Below are 16,278 nucleotides of genomic sequence, written 5' to 3' on the forward strand. Positions count from 1 at the left end.
CCGAACCTGCAAACCCTCGGGCTGCCGCAGTGGAGTGCGTGCACTTAACTGCTATGCCACTGGGCTGGCCCCTACCACAATTTTTTTTAAATTGAAAAAAGAAGACACACCCCACAATGGCATACACTTCACACAGTAGAAACACTAAAATATAAAAGATAATAACAAACTTTGGCCAGGATGTGCAGAACCCTCATACATTGCTGATGGGATTGTAAAATACTGTAGCCAGTTTGGAAAACAGTTTGGAAGTTCCTCAAAGTGGTAAGCATAGAGTTACCATATGACTTAGTGATTCCACTCCTAGGTTTATACCCCCAAATGAATGAAAACATATGTCTGCACAAAACTTATACACTAAAGCTTACAATCACATTATTCATAGTAGCCAAAAATGGAAACAACCCAATTTCCATCAGCTGATGAGTAAATAAAAAAAATGTGGTATATGCATACAATGGAATACTGATTCAGTCATAAAAAAGAATGAATTCTATAGAGGGAGATACATATTTTTACAGCATTTTTGTATAAAAAACATTAAGGCTAAAAAAGGTTTTGAATCAAAAAAAAGAAAGTAATGAGGTACTGATTCATGCTGCACTATGGATAAGCCTTGAAAACATGCTAAGTGACACAAAAGGCCATGTATTATTCCATTTTTAGGAAATATCGAGAATAGGCAAATTCATACAAGAGGGAAAGTAGATTAGATCTTGCTTAGGGTTATGGGGAGGAGAGAATGAGAAGTGACTGCTAACTGGTACTGGGTTTCTTTTTGGAGTGATAAAAATGTTCTGGAGTATAGTTGGTGATGGTTTCACAATTTTTGAATATAGTAAAAACTACTGAATTGTAGACTTTAAAAGAGAAATTTTATGGTATGTGAATTATATCTTAATTTAAAAATACCCCAAAATTCATTAATTTTTATATCAATTATATGTTGAAATGATAATTTTGGCTATATAGAGTTAAATAAAATATATCATTTAAATTAATTTCACTTGTTTCTTTTAACTTTTTTAATGTCACTACTAGAAAATTTAAAATTAAATGCATGGCTTGCATTATGTTTCCATTGGACAGTGCTGATTTAAAGGTTGCAAAATCATGGTACACCCAAATGACCAATATGAGAAACACAGTGATTTGGGATATTTGTTTTTGACCAGATCACCTGTAATCATATATATGGAGAAAGATAATTTTTTCAATAATTACTGGTCATGGTACTGTTTTAGGCAGTGAATCCAATAACCATAAATTCCTATGGATGTATAGTTAGAAAAATACTTTTTTTTTGTTTAGATAATCTTGATGTGTTTGTCATGTCACTATACTAAGCCACATTTAGTAGTTATTAATTTACATTTCTAAATACCGGCTTCAATCTCAACACTTAAAAAATACTCTAATTACTGGGTAGAGCTAGAGTCACTGATTCCTTTCTCTAGTTCATTTTTTCCTTCTAGTTGATTCCCTGGTTCATTCTCACTTCTCTTTCCTCTGATGCTTCTCCTTGTCTGCCCTCAGAAGCACTAAATGAGGAGAATTACTTTGCAGTTTTGTTTTTTTCCTTGATAATGATTTGCCATGAGACAATAAGTTTTATTGTTTCTGATAAATGGAATAGAATAAGACAGGTTTGTTAAAATATAAAGAAACTTCAAATTTCATGTTAAATTTTAAAGGAGGTTCAAGGAGAAAATTCTTCAGAGAGCTCCTAGATTGGTTAAGAGGGTGCTAAGGACATAATAAGGGAACATGATAAGGGATGCTTCCTAGGATGTAAGAAGGCAGCGATCCCTGGAGGTATTTGTGAAGAGAGGGAGGCTTCTGGGCCACTTGGTAAAGTATAAGTCAGTGGACTAGGAATCAGTATATCTTGGTTACGGTTCTTGAGTTCTTCCTAACTTTGTGTCTAGCATAAGTCATTTACCATCAGTCAAGGGTGGTCCCTGCTGCTGTGCATCATTCTCCAGGGCTCTCCCGCTCATGCTTTAGAGCTGGGATATTTGTACACTTGCTTACTTGAATCTCTGTGATGGAGTCAGCCTCCTCTTAGACAGCATGCCTCAAGAGCAGACTTTCCTAAGTTGGACTGCTTGTTTTTGAAGGATTCCTCGTCCTTGCCTACAGATTCTTAAGATCTGGGAAGAAGCCTGTGCATGCTCTGCAAACTGACCAGCCTCAGTTTCCTCATTTGTAAAGGCAGAGGCTTAGCTTAGGTAATCAAGTGTTCTTCCCAGCTCTAAAAGTTGTTTTCCTTTAGGTACAATGCTGGGAGTGAGAAATTGGTAGACTGATTCATGTATCTTCTAGAAGCCAGATAATATAGTTCATGGGGATAATAAAGCCTTATTTATTAATGTAATATTGAATTTTACAGTCATTCTGATATTGTAAGGGACTTTTTTCTTAGAATTTTGGAATAAGACACCTGTATAATAAATATACCTAATCCAAGTGGTAGAGCTCTTTGTTGATGCATTTTTATATCCTTTCTTTTATAGTGTCCTGCTATAGACTATACTAGACACACACTTGATGGTGCTGCATGCCTTCTGAATAGCAATAAATATTTTCCCAGCAGGTAAACAAAACTTTTAAACATGGTGTTACACTTTTTGGATTTAATTTAAAACATTGATGTTTTTAAAACTAAAAGGTTGTTGGTTCATGCATTGTATTCTTTTTTTTTTTTTTTTTTGTGAGGAAGATCAGCCCTGAGCTAACATCCGTGCTAATCCTCCTCTGTTTTTGCTGAGGAAGACCGGCTCTGAGCTAACATCTATTGCCATTCCTCCTCCTTTTTTTCCCCCAAAGCCCCCCAGTAGATAGTTGTACGTCATAGTTGCACATCCTTCTAGTTGCTGTATGTGGGACGCGGCCTCAGCATGGCTGGAGAAGCAGTGCATTGGTGTGTGCCCGGGATCCGAACCCGGGCCGCCAGTAGCGGAGCGCGCGCACTTAACCGCTAAGCCACCGGGCGGGCCCTAATGCATTGTATTCTTTAAACTTTTTTTTTTTTTCCCCGCTGTTGTATATTTGGCTTCTTCAAAATTATTCAGGTTTTGAAATGAGGTTTGTGGTTAAACTAAAGGCAGCAGGACTTGGGTCCCAGAGCTCACAGGCCAGTTCAGTCAAGGGTGGTCCCCGCTGCTGTGCATCATTCTCCAGGGCTCTCCCACTCATGCTTTAAAGTTGGCATATTTATACACTTGCTTACTTGAATTCCTGTGATAGAGTCAGCCTCCTCTTAGACAGCATGCCTCAAGAGCAGACTTTCCTAAGTTGGACTACTTGTTTTTGAAGGATTCCTCATCTTTGCCTACAGATTTTTAAGATCTGGGAAGAAGCCTGTGCATACTGTAATATATTATTTTTGAGGTTTGTGACTGTGACTGGTTTTTTATTCTATTAAGATATTTGTTACCGGGGCCGGCCCCGTGGCTTGGTGGTTAAGTGCACGCGCTCCAATGCTGGTGGCCCGGGTTCGGATCCCGGGCGCGCACCGAGGCACCACTTCTCCGTCCATCCTGAGGCCGAGTCCCACATACAGCAACTAGAAGGATGTGCAGCTATGACATACAACTAACTACTGGGGCTTTGGGGGGGAAAAATAAATAAATAAAATCTTTAAAAAAAAAAAAAAGATATTTGTTACCAGGTGGATAGATTGGAGATTTTTTTCCCCCAAATATCATTAACTCCAAAAAGCTCATATGAAATATGTAAAAAATACTGGGATTTGCCTCAGTAACCTATATACATTCTTTTTAAAAAGACCATCAGGGATCGGCCCTGTGGCTTAGTGGTTAAGTGCGTGCGCTCTGCTACTGGCGGCGTGGGTTCGGATCCCGGGCACGCACCAACGCACCACTTGTCCAGCCATGCTGAGATGGCATCCCACATACAGCAACTAGAAGGATGTGCAACTATGACATACAACTATCTACTGGGGCTTTGGGGAGAAAAAGGGGGAAAAAAAAGGAGGAGGATTGGCAATAGATATTAGCTCAGGGCTGGTCTTCCTCAGCAAAAAGAGGAGGATTGGCATGGATGTTAGCTCAGGGCTGATCTTCCTCACACACAACAAAAAGACCGTCAGAGGGGCTGGCAGCGTGCCATAGTGGTGAAGTTTGGTGCGCTCCATTTTGGCTGCCCGGGTTCGTGAGTTCAGTTCCCGGGCGTGGACCTACACCACTTGTCAGCCATGCTGAGGTGACGATCCACATACGAAAAAGAGGAAGATTGGCACAGATGTTAGCTCAGGGCCGATCTTCTTCTAACAAAAAAAGAGAAAGATTGGCAATGGATATTAGCTCAGGGCGAATCTTCCTCACCAAAAAAAGGACCATCAGAAATATGCGGGCAATTTTTATTTATCAAAAAAAAAAGAAGAAGAATCAAGTTCTAAGGAATAAAATAATAATTCCTTTCAGTAATTTTAATCATCTCTAGTGGACAAAGTATTAATGTTGTAAAAGTATGTTTTAGTAAGTTTTGATTTGTCAGGGATTTGTTTTAATCACATTAAACTTTACCAAAGTTTCAAAACTAAAATACTGAATTTCTTAGGCACTGTGGTTAGGTAGAAAGAGCACTGGCCCAGGAGTAAAGAACAGGAGTTCTAGTCCTGCCCCTGCTACTTACTAGCACTGTGACCTTGGACTGGTCACTTATTTTCCCTGGGTGTTGGTTTCCACACTTGTGAATTGAGGAGATTGGGCTATAATGTTCCTGTGATCTATCTAGCTCTATGAATCTGTGATTTCTTTTCTCTTTCTAGGGTTAGTATAAAGGAATCATCTGTAGCAAAACTAGGATCAGTGTGCCGTAGGATTTACAGAATATTTTCACATGCTTATTTTCATCACCGGCAGATATTTGATGAATATGAAGTAAGTATATTTCACTAATTATCCTGATACATTCTTATCAGAATGACAATAATATATATTGATACTATGTCTAGTTTTTTTGTATAGTAAATTAAATTTTTTGGATAGTAAATTAAAATAACATATTTTTCTTCCTCTCTACAGAATGAAACATTTTTGTGTCATCGGTTTACTAAATTTGTGATGAAATATAATTTGATGTCCAAGGATAACCTGATTGTACCAATTTTAGAAGAGGAAGTTCAGAATTCAGTTTCTGGGGAAAGTGAAGCATGAAGGGAATCATATAGAAAAAATGTACTGATCACATAACATTAATTATGTACTGTATATATATCATTTTAGACACATCAATCATGTATCCATATTATAGCTTCTTTGTTTAGTATAGGTTTTTGTATGCTGAGTGTTGCCTTTTAAAATGGGAAATACTTTTTAAGTTATTCATAAACTGTATATTCACTGGTGTGGCATTCATGGTTTTTAAATAAGATTAGTATTACTGTTTATAATGCCTGTTAATAAAAGAATTTACAGTTTGGTAAAATTGCTGCTAAACAATCATTGGATCACAATCCTCATCAAATAAACCCATCTATAAAAAAGATGAGTGAGCTTGAGGTTTTGCACAAACCATTTAATAAAGAAATAATGTTTTGGTTTTACCCCTGAGTTTAGATATTCTAGAAAATTCTGTAGTACATAGTTCAGTCTTAACTGTTAACTTTTCAAAAATGAGATAAAAGTGTTTTAAAATTATGTTCATAGTTTTTGATATACATATATGATTATGTGTATATCCAAGTATAAATGCAAATGAAGTGTTTAATACTTAAATCTATTATGCTACATAAAGTATATTCTAGACCAGCATACTTGGAAAGGATTTACCTTTCTGCAACAGTGGACTGTTACATACAAAGTGATAATAATAAGGCGTTTAATGATGTTTCCACTGGAAACCTGCCCTGTCTTGACCTTCTCATTTTCCTTAACTCCCTCCCCAAACTACATTAGCTGAGAAGCTTTTCACCAGACTGTGATGTAGTGATGGCTTATACCTATTTATATTTGTATTAATTGCTTCCAGATTATACCTCATATTTACAATTACATTACACTACGGGAAAAATGTATTGGCATAGGCTCTTGCTTATCTTTGTCTTGCAAAATTGTTCTAACTACTTGGAAAACAGTCTTTAAAATAGTTTAACTCTTCCTGTTAGTAATGTTAATCTTTTCGTCTACCCATCTAGGCAGCATTTAAATAGAGTTGAAAAATATTGTAGTATTTATTTTACACCCCCTCCCCATAAAGTTTGTTTGAATTACCTGCACATGTGAGATTTTTTGCAATAATTCACAGGTTCCAAGGGTGTTGATGAATGGTCATACATTTTTTGGACTTTGTTATAGTTCAATGTCTTAAGGATTCAACTGCAGATTTTATAATCTTACAATCTACTGAATTCAATTTTTAACAAAGCACTGGTGGTCTTACTGCTAAACTGGTTGTAATGAGGCACTAAGGGTAAAAAAAATTGTACACGTAATGAAGAAAATATTTAAACCATCTCTTGAACGGAGTGAACAGAGAACTTCTTTTTCATTTAAGAGGATTATTTTGAAATGAAGATGAAAATACATTCATTTTGACAAGTATGACAAGTATGTACAGCAAAAATGTGGGAAATAGTAGCATACTGAGAGTGTGTATATATATTTATGCCTTCCCAAGCCTGCCAGTACATTTGGCTTTGAACAGTGCTGTCCCAGCAGCTGGTCATTACTTTACCCCAACCCACAGCTATCTTTTAAGAAGTTTTATGTTCACAGTGAAAGGAATGTTGACTTTAAAATTATGCATTTATATTAATGTCACTATACACCAATGGGAATAGTAATTTTTACCAAACTTGCTAAACATTGAGAGACTAAACTACTAAGTTAATAAATTATATACAGCAATGTAGCTGTTCTCTTTAGACAGCGTCTGACAGTGGATTTCTGTTACTTGACTATTTTCTTAGTGAACATGTGAACTAAGGCAGTGGCTGGGATTGGTGATCTGGCCAAGAAACACATTTTGAATAACATGGCTTGAAGTTAATGGGGAAATAAAATATGATTTTTTTCTTACTCATTTCATCTTCCCTGTACTGTGTGTTTGGAATTGATCATAAAAAAAAAAATCCCCAAAAGAAAACTTCGGTTTGTAGTAGTCTTGCTTTTGTATTCACATTGACCTCTCATACTCATTTCACTGTGAAGTTGACTCACTGTACTACGTAAGACCTAAGTGAAATGGTACTGGTTTTCCTTAATACTGTTTACAGAATTTTTAAAATGTACATGTATGTACCTAAGCAGTATTAAAAAAAATTAATGAGCCTGGCAAACTATTGATTTATAAAGTAAGTGTTCTAAGAAGAGGGGAATGGAAAACACACAGTTCTGTGCAATAAGGAAGTTAGGCTCCACTTTTTGTTTAGGTTATCCACCATAGATCCAAAAGTTAAAATTTTCTTTCTATAAAAATATTTTGAACATATGGTCAACTCCCTCTTTTTTTTCTATCATATCTGGAAAAGTAGCTAACTTTTAATAATTTATGTTCCTATAAATATCATAGTTTTTTGGTGTGTGTACGTTTCTTTGACTTGAGGTGTTAACTTTGCATTTCTAGAACAGTTTCTCAGTTAAGTTCTTAATGAGTTAACACTTTTTAATATCAGAATAAAATTAAATAATAAAATTAAAAATCCCAGATTACATTGTTAGCAAGGACTGTGTTATGGTTTTAAACACATTTATTGACTGATGTGAAATTCATTGTAATAGAACTAATTATTTTTTCCCGGAGTACTTTGCCCTACTCTCTATATGGTGACACTTTTTGCCTGAAGGCTTGCTTTAATTTTATTTGCACAAATTCTACATTTTATATACTTTATTTTTTGAATACTTCTTGAATGTGCTAAAGGTTGGTGTATTTCTTCCATGCTGTGCAAATGTTTTAGTAAAAATAGTTGATTATCATTTCTTGAATGCCGCTAATTGTTAACTAAGGAGACACTATAGATGTCTTGGTACATGTTTAGCAGTGTCTTTGAAATGGTCAAAAAGTCCAAATGTGTTTTCTGAAGAAATACGAGGTACAGTGTAACACCAGATGATACGAAGTGAATCCACTAGAGGGTTAGATTACTCATCTAAAAGATTTAATCAGGAACCTCACTCTTAACATTTGGGGGTACATGGATATTTTATGTGGGCTGAGTATCTAATTTCAGTACTGCGTTTGATTTTTCTGCTATTTACATTTTTTTATAGTACACAAAGCTTCATATCAAGTGTGGGAATCTAAGGTAATTAAGCAAAGAGAATACTAAATTTTCGTAACCTAAATTTCCAAAAGATAAATACAGTTCACGTCCTGAACTTATATCCGTGAAGATAGGATGTCAATTAAGTGTCTGATACTGATTCTAGAATCAATTATAGCATCAACATTCAAAATTAGTAAGATATTCATTTTTTTAATAAAATCAGGGTTTTTTCCTGATCTGGATTTCTGCTATAAACCACTTTATTTTGCATAGACCTCATGAGAGCAATCTGTACCTTATATAACAGAAGTTTTCATTTAAAAATTATAGTTTGTTATACATTATAGGATTTTCTCTGCCCTTCTTTTGTGATACTGTCAAAGGAACATTCTCATACAATATGATGCTTTATGTAAAAAATTTTGTATGTCTCTGTATTTGCTGACTTTAAAGATTTTATTTATTTATTTTTCCCCCCAAAGCCCCAGTAGATAGTTGTGTGTCATAGCTGCACATCCTTCTAGTTGCTGTATGTGGGACGCGGCCTCAGCATGGCTGGAGAAGCAGCGCGTCGGTGCGCGCCCGGGATCCGAACCCGGGCCGCCAGCAGTGGAGCACGCTCACTTAACCACTAAGCCACGGGGCCGGCCCATGTATTTGCTGACTTTAATATTTTTGGTTTTCCTTAGTATCAGTGTCTAGAAGAAAATGTTAGTTTATTTTTTAAAAATGCTCTGTACCTTGTTCTAAAAGTAAGAGGTTAAATCAAGTAGGAATGATAGGATTCTGTCCTTGTATTTTCCGCTACCCCCCTCAGAGATAGATTGAGGGGTGTCAAAGGAACAAGGGAACCCCAGATATGAGGAAACACTGGGTGTGGTCATTATTGCACTAGCAAAGGAGATACCCCCTTTGCCCAATTTCACTAATTCAATAAAATCCTTTGATTTTTGAGGGTAAATCCCTACTTAACTGCCCTAAAAAAGGTCATCATGTCTTTAAAACCAGGTATGTATTTATAGAGAGAAATTATGCTTGCCTTGACTTGGGTGATATTTAAACCACTTTAAAAATATTTGGTGCTTTTGGTTTTTTTAACATCATTTTACAAAAGAGATGCAGATCTTGGATTCCGATTGTTGAGATACCATGTTAGTGATTGTATTATTTTTTGATGTCTGCTGTAGTAAGTTACCACAGACTTAGTGGCTTAAAACAATACAAATTCATTCTCTTACAGTTCTTGAGGTCCGAAGCTTGAATTTACTGGGCTAAAATTAGGTTCCTGGTTCTTTGTAGAGGCTCCAGAAAGAATCAATTCCTTGCCTCTTTTAGCTGCTGGTGGCCCATCATTCCAGTCTCGACCTCCATCGTCACATGGCCTTCCTCCTAGAGCTCTCTGCCTCTGCCTCTCTCTTCTGAGGACACTTGTGATTGCATCATTGGGCCCACCTGGATAATCCAGGATACTTTCCCCATCTCAAGATCCTTAATCATATTTGCAAAGTCCCCTTGGCCATAATATAAAGTAACATTCACAGGTTCTGGGGATTAGGAAATGCACGTCTTAGGGTGCCTTATTCAGCCTACCCAGCAATCCTCTCAAATTCACATTGGTAATCTCAACAAGTTCTCCAGACTGTGGACTTAATTTTTACTGTGAAAGTGATACTTTTTATTTCCCACATGTTATCAACTTCTTTATGCCTCCCAATCACACATGCTTCATTTAAGTCTCTGAAAAGTTTGAACTTGAGATCATTTTCTGCAGATTTCCGTTTACCACATCCTTGTGTTGCTCCATTGATAGCTAAGTTCTTGGCATCTTTTAGTTGACACATAAAACTGATGATTCTGTGGTTCAGAGACCTCACTTACCAGTTTGTGAAAGAACACAGTAGGAGAGATGGGAGAAAATGGGGTGGAAGAATGTTTTCCATGCCTCTTTGTATATCAAAGAACAAAGGGAGAGTTTAAAACTACAGATTTCTGGGCTCCATTTTTGGAAACTGAGTTAATTGGTTGAGAATAGAAGGGCCTGAATCTGGGTTTTAAAAGCTTCACGGGTGATTCTGAGGTGCTGTCAGTTTTGAAAACCAGCAGGAAATTTAGATGATGAGGTAGAGGGTACACTTATTTCAAATCAATAAATAGTCATTGTAGCTATTCTTTGGGGGAGATAAATCGGACAATACCAAAAACATTCACCTCTAAGGTAAGTTCCTAGGGGAAAGAGTGAGTTTGGGGCATACCCTCTGCTTCTCCCAGGGTTGTAGAGGATGATGAAGGCTACATAGAGCAAAATGGGGAAAGACGGTGGCTCCTCAGCTGACCCTCTGCCTCTAACCAGCTTTGTTCCTAGAGATGGCAGTTACTTGTTTTTCAGCGTGGGAGCCTATTTGAGACTGTTGAATCCCACAATTTGATGGAATTCAAAAGCCTTGTTTTATAATGAGACAAACTATTTGTGAGGACCTTTAACCATGGCATTGCAGATAACCCTTTTGTATTTTGGTTTGATTTGACTGAGGGAAATCAGGTAAATTCTAACAGGTCTGTAATGTTTTGGTTGCGTACAAAGTGAGAACACTACCACTGCAGAATTTCCAAGTGCATCTCAGATGACATGGGTGTGTATAGAGGAAACTGCTGTTAGTTTTTATTTTCTGAAGACATGAATATGCCCCGTACCCGCTGGTCAGGAATCTTTAGGGCACTTAGTAGGGATAGCAATTTTTTGCCATCAAGTTTGTGCAGTCTTGTTTAGCATATTCTAGACTGAGGAGCATATTTGTTTGGGGACAGTACAGATATTGAATCACCACCTTGAATCACTTGGGTTTATTTTGGGAACCAAATCTAAAGCAAGAGTTGGCAGGCCTTTCCTAGCACAACTAAAAGGGCTCCATTGTACTGGTATTATTTAGCAAATCCCAAAGAAAAGATAAGAAAAATATATTTAGAGCTAGAAAAGGAACTTTAGAGATCATTGAGTTGAGACTCCCTCTTCTTGGCCTCTTGTTTTACAAATTTAAAAACAAAACAAAAACCCCAACAACAAACCAAGGCCACAGAAATTAAATGATTGTCCAGAATTCCCACAGATAGGTAGTGCAGAGCTGGGGCCTCAAATCCCTGAACCGTGTGGAAGTTAATGTAGAAGAGATGAAAAAAATACCAAAGTTAATCTGATGGGGTCTAGGAAGCCAGCTCCCCTCCCATATGACTTCTCAGTAGTACCAGTACTATGAAGATGCAACATCAGGTGATCTCTGTTCTTAAAACAACCAAGTTAAATTGCATTTTAGATGGGATTTTCTAGTTGGGCCCAAATGTGCTTCTTGGGGCCAGAGCTTAACATTGCAGTCATTATCCGAGTTTCTGGGGGTAGGTTAGAGTTTGGGAGTTGTGTGAAATCGTCTCATCTAATAGAGTATTTGGTACATTAGTGTGTAGTACACTAAATAGAGATGTTCGGGGACTTCCAAAACCCCTGATTTATTTCTAAGGCACATCTTAATCACTTTTGTGACTTTGGCTAATTATAAACAGCCCCTTCTCCTGCTTACAATTCTAAATTAAAAATAGGCCAGTCATCAACTGGCTAAAATCCCATTTTCCTTTAGCTGTCACTAGCTTTTAATTTACAAGTAAGCCAAAAGCTTCATAATGCACCCATTCTTCCCCATGGCTTCCTATACGACCAAGCACTAACCCTATGGATTTCTCAAGTTGGACCCAATGTACTTTGAGTCAGAATTGCGTATTGCAGTTGTTGTCACTTGGCTCTAGCCTTCTCTGTTTATGCATCAAGTGATTTAATATAAAATACGAAATGTCAAATCATCACCCTGCAAAAATTCAGTCTATGATACTCTAGATCCAGTTGAGTGAATAAATCTAGAAATTGTAGGCTATTAATGCAGATGACATTGTATTTCATGAATGGTTTCTTCTAAAAGAAGCCTTTCTCCTGATAATACATTTGCATCTGTCTAGTTAGGTAAGTGAATGAAGTATTTTAAGGACTGTATTTATGATCTTGGAAGCAAATCAGAAAATCAACTTTAGATAACAGCTATGTAAACAGCACAGCTTTCTGGAAGCAAGAATTGAGACTACTGGAAAAGAAAAAACGTGATGTTTGTGACCTTAAAAAGAGAGGAATAAGTTATGGAAAAGTGCATCTTTATAGATTTTGAATTTCTCCCTAAGTAAATATGGAATATCTTAATTTATAGTTTTTCAAGTCTACATTTTAGTGTTACTTTGTGAAAATTATCTCCATAAAGTTGAAAAATTTCACTGAGTAACATACAAGTTGTGTTTTATAATATAATAGTGGCTTATATTAGTGTCATATCTAGTTAGAGATAAAGAGACTATAAGTCTTGGTAACAACCTCTATTAAAACATCCTTTTTGGGGCCAGCCCTGTGGCTTAGTGGTTGGGTGCGTGCGCTCCGCTGCTGGCGGCCCGGGTTCGGATCCCGGGCGCGCACCGACGCACCGCTTCTCCCGCCACGCTGAGGCCGCGTCCCACATACAGCAACTAGAAGGATGTGCAGCTATGACATACAACTATCTACTGGGGCTTTGGGGGGAAAATAAATAAAATCTTTAAAAAAAAAAACATCCTTTTTGCTTATTCACATTAATAATTTTTTCCTAAGCCGTATTCACAACCTGTTCATTTAGCAATCAATGAAGATTTTCTTTTGATGCTATATTTATGTATAGTTATTTTGTATATCTGAACATAGTTAAATATGTTAATGCAACAGGATTTAAAATAACTGGTGATGATTTGGGGGAATTAGTAGAAGAGAGATTTTTCGAGCATTGCTTGGGAAGCGGAAATGTAGTATGGTGCGTGGCAAAGTGAGCTTGTTAGTTGTTGGTGAGAGGATCATGGGTGGAATGAATGGGGTTTGCTATTTCTGAACAAGATGCCAACTTTTAGGGCAAGAGTAGTGACTAAGGCCTTAGTATCGTAATTAAATACCAGTTCCCAGATACAGAGCAATCATTCTGGGAAGAACCCATCAGGACAGAGTGGAAAGCTCAGATTTAGCAGGATAACAGCAAGTAGAATGTGACCATAGTGATTAGTGTCACATTTCTGGGGCCTTAGGGGAGGCCACAGTCTGTGAAGTGAGATAAGTGTCAGAAGGAGGGGCCTCTCGACTGTGCCTTTCTGATCATCAAGGGCTTCCACAACCAAGGCATCATTTCTTCTGCCACTCCTCGACTCCACTCGTTTGCAAGATTCAAGGGCTCGCCAGTACCCTAGAGTTCATTACATCCTCACTCAGAAATAAAAATCATTACTCAGGTAGAATCAGAACGGAGTGTGAAAAGGGACCAAGATGGAAATGTAGTGATGGTGAAAGGGAGACCAGTGGAGAGCGACAAATAGGAATGGGCTTCTCTTGATGCAAATGTTCTCTCCACCCGCAGAGAAGAATGTTTCACCCTTGTGAGTTCCCTATGGCCTACCCTCCCCCATGCCTGTAATACCCTATATCTACTGATAAGGAGCCATCTGTACCGCCTAATCTCATCTGACACAGCCATTTGCTGCTCTGCATGGGCTGAGATCCTCTGCCCTGAGTCTCCCAAGACCTTAAAAAGACAATTTTAAGATTTTTGTAGGCACCAGATTCCACCATGCACAAGACCAAATATATTAAAATGTAGCCCATTTCACATTAAATATAATTTTATATTTAAAACATATAAATTTGACCAGCTTTTTGTAACTGATTTTAAGAATTGTGCTCTCCGTCGGTCACTTAGTTGACCATTGGCTATGGTTTCTCATCAATCATCACATGTTCTTTGGAATTCCTTTGAATTGAGAAAAGCTAATGTGCAAATTATTTTCAGAATTAATGACATTTTTATGAATATGAAAGGAAATAATGTTGTTATATGTTATGTTTTATAGCTATTTAAATATTTCAGTTTTGCAGTTTTCGTATTTTAGAGCCAATATATTTTTTAACAGATCTCAAACCTTTGGGACCCCTGAAAAGTTCATAGGTCTCATGTTTAAAATGATCTGCTTATAATTTTATAACACAAACACATGCTATTATTAGAAATATTATTTAGCAAATATCATTTGCTCAGGAAAACCTTCCCTGACCTTGAATATAGTAAGTCCATCTGTTATGTGCTCTCCTAGCAACCTTTTACTTCCTGTAAGAGTATTTCCATCAACTACAATTACATAATTATTTCTATTATTATTTATCTACTACCTTTTTTCTCTGCTAGCCTATTGATTCCACAAGGGTAAGACTGCTCTCTAGTCTCTGGCCTGGCATCTGACCGAGGTCAATATTTGTTGAATGAAAGAGTAAATGAAAGCGAACCTGCATCCTCTGGCAGGGATTCTGTTTCAGGAGGAGGGCTTCATCGCTGACAGGGGCCTGAGCGTTGAAAACTAAAACGCATCCTTAAAATACTATATCCTCCCCTCTCCATCTATGTTAAGGATGCCTGCCTTTAACAGCATGTGTCTGTAATGAGAGCAGCACCGTCTTCTGCAGACATGATTTCTTCTTGGCTGCTTATCACTGGTCTTAGGTCTCTGGCTCTTCCAGAGATCCTGTGAGCTACCTAATATGGTTGGCAAAGTAGTGAGAAATCTTTTTATTAACCACATAGAAATACATTTACATATATTTGTGGATATTATATGCAAATTCTATTTTATTTTTTAATTTTATTATTATTTATTTTTTGTGTGTGTGAGGAAGCTCAACCCTGGGCTAACATCCATGCCAATCCTCCTCTTTTTGCCGAGGAAGACTGGCTCTGGGCTAACATCCGTGCCCAGCTTCCTCCACTTTATAGGGGACGCCCCCACAGCATGGCTTGACAAGTGGTCCGGCGGTGCACGCCTGGGATCCGATCCGGCCCTCGCCCGCAGCAGAGCGCAAGAACTTAACCGCTGCGCCAGGGGCCCGGCCCCTATATGCAAATTTTAAATATGCCCTGTATTTATTCTGGAGTTTTCCCAGACATAATCTCATTCACCACACGAAAAAGAACTTCTGTGCAAACTTAAAACTAGACCTTTTTTAAAAAAATAATGGTTTCACTTTATTGAGCGCCTAACTCGGTGTCAGGAACTGTGGTCAATTCCTTCCTACATTATCCCACTTAAATCCTCATAGAATTTAATTTGTTTGTTATCATCCCCATTTTACATATGAGTAAACTGAGCTTCAACGTAGCTGTTGAACATCCACAGGAACATGTAGCGAGGCCAGGGTCTGAACTTAGTCCTGGCTCCAAAGCTCGGGCTTCTGCGTTTTGCCGTGCTTCCTCATGTTTCTGAGCGCTGCTGTTTCCCCACTCTGGAGAACCTCTTTAACTCCTGTGTGAGTAGGGCTGTGTTAGGCGGCAGGTGTCGGACTCGAGTTTTCTCTGCAACGAGACCGGAGGTCAGCAGCCCTGGGCTAGCGCAGCGCCGGCGGGCTCCTCTGTCTGTCCATCCCAGCGTCCCTGGGCGTGGCCTCCATCAAGGCCCATCAAGGCCATCTCGCACAGTTGCGGAAGGCTGCTCCCCTCCAGGTCCACTCACTGGGTACTGTCAATCTTTTTGAAACTCTGCTAACTCAATGAGAAAAAAAATGACATCTTTTCTTGTTTGTTTTGCAGCTTTTTATGAGTGAGTTGAAATCTTGTCATGTTTATTGGTTATTTATGTTTCTTTTTACATAAGCTACCTGTTTGTGTCGTTTGCAGTTTTTCTACTTGGCTGTTCATCTGTTTTTTATTAACATCTCTTAGTGTCTTAGAATATTAGCTCTTTGTCTCTCATTTGATTGTTTCTTGATTCCAATTTTTGGTTTACCTTTCCATGTTGTTAATGGAGAGTTTTTCTGTGTGGAAGTTTTAAATATTTAGTCTTAGTATTTACACAGTCTTTTCTTTATGGCTTCTGTGTTTTGAATTATGCGCTAAATATTTGCTTATATATTATTTCACTATTTTTATAGTTTTGTTTTTTACACTTAAATCTTTAAT

General features: G+C 37.7%; 1 protein-coding gene across 1 annotated transcript in view; it reads left to right on the top strand.

Moving 5' to 3' along the window:
* MOB4 (MOB family member 4, phocein) overlaps window positions 1-7,050 on the top strand; it is a 36,772-nt gene extending 29,722 nt beyond the window's left edge. Inside the window, exons 6-8 of the mRNA XM_004426763.3 lie at window positions 2,517-2,596; window positions 4,796-4,907; window positions 5,052-7,050. Coding sequence (XP_004426820.1) covers window positions 2,517-2,596; window positions 4,796-4,907; window positions 5,052-5,183 — 324 coding nt within the window. The 3' untranslated portion in view covers window positions 5,184-7,050. The remainder of the gene's footprint in view (window positions 1-2,516; window positions 2,597-4,795; window positions 4,908-5,051) is intronic.
* The last annotated feature ends 9,228 nt before the right edge of the window (window positions 7,051-16,278 follow it).

Source organism: Ceratotherium simum, chromosome 9 (genome assembly GCF_057802395.1).
Source record: "Ceratotherium simum simum isolate JZ-2026a chromosome 9, ASM5780239v1, whole genome shotgun sequence".
NCBI lineage: Eukaryota > Metazoa > Chordata > Mammalia > Perissodactyla > Rhinocerotidae > Ceratotherium > Ceratotherium simum.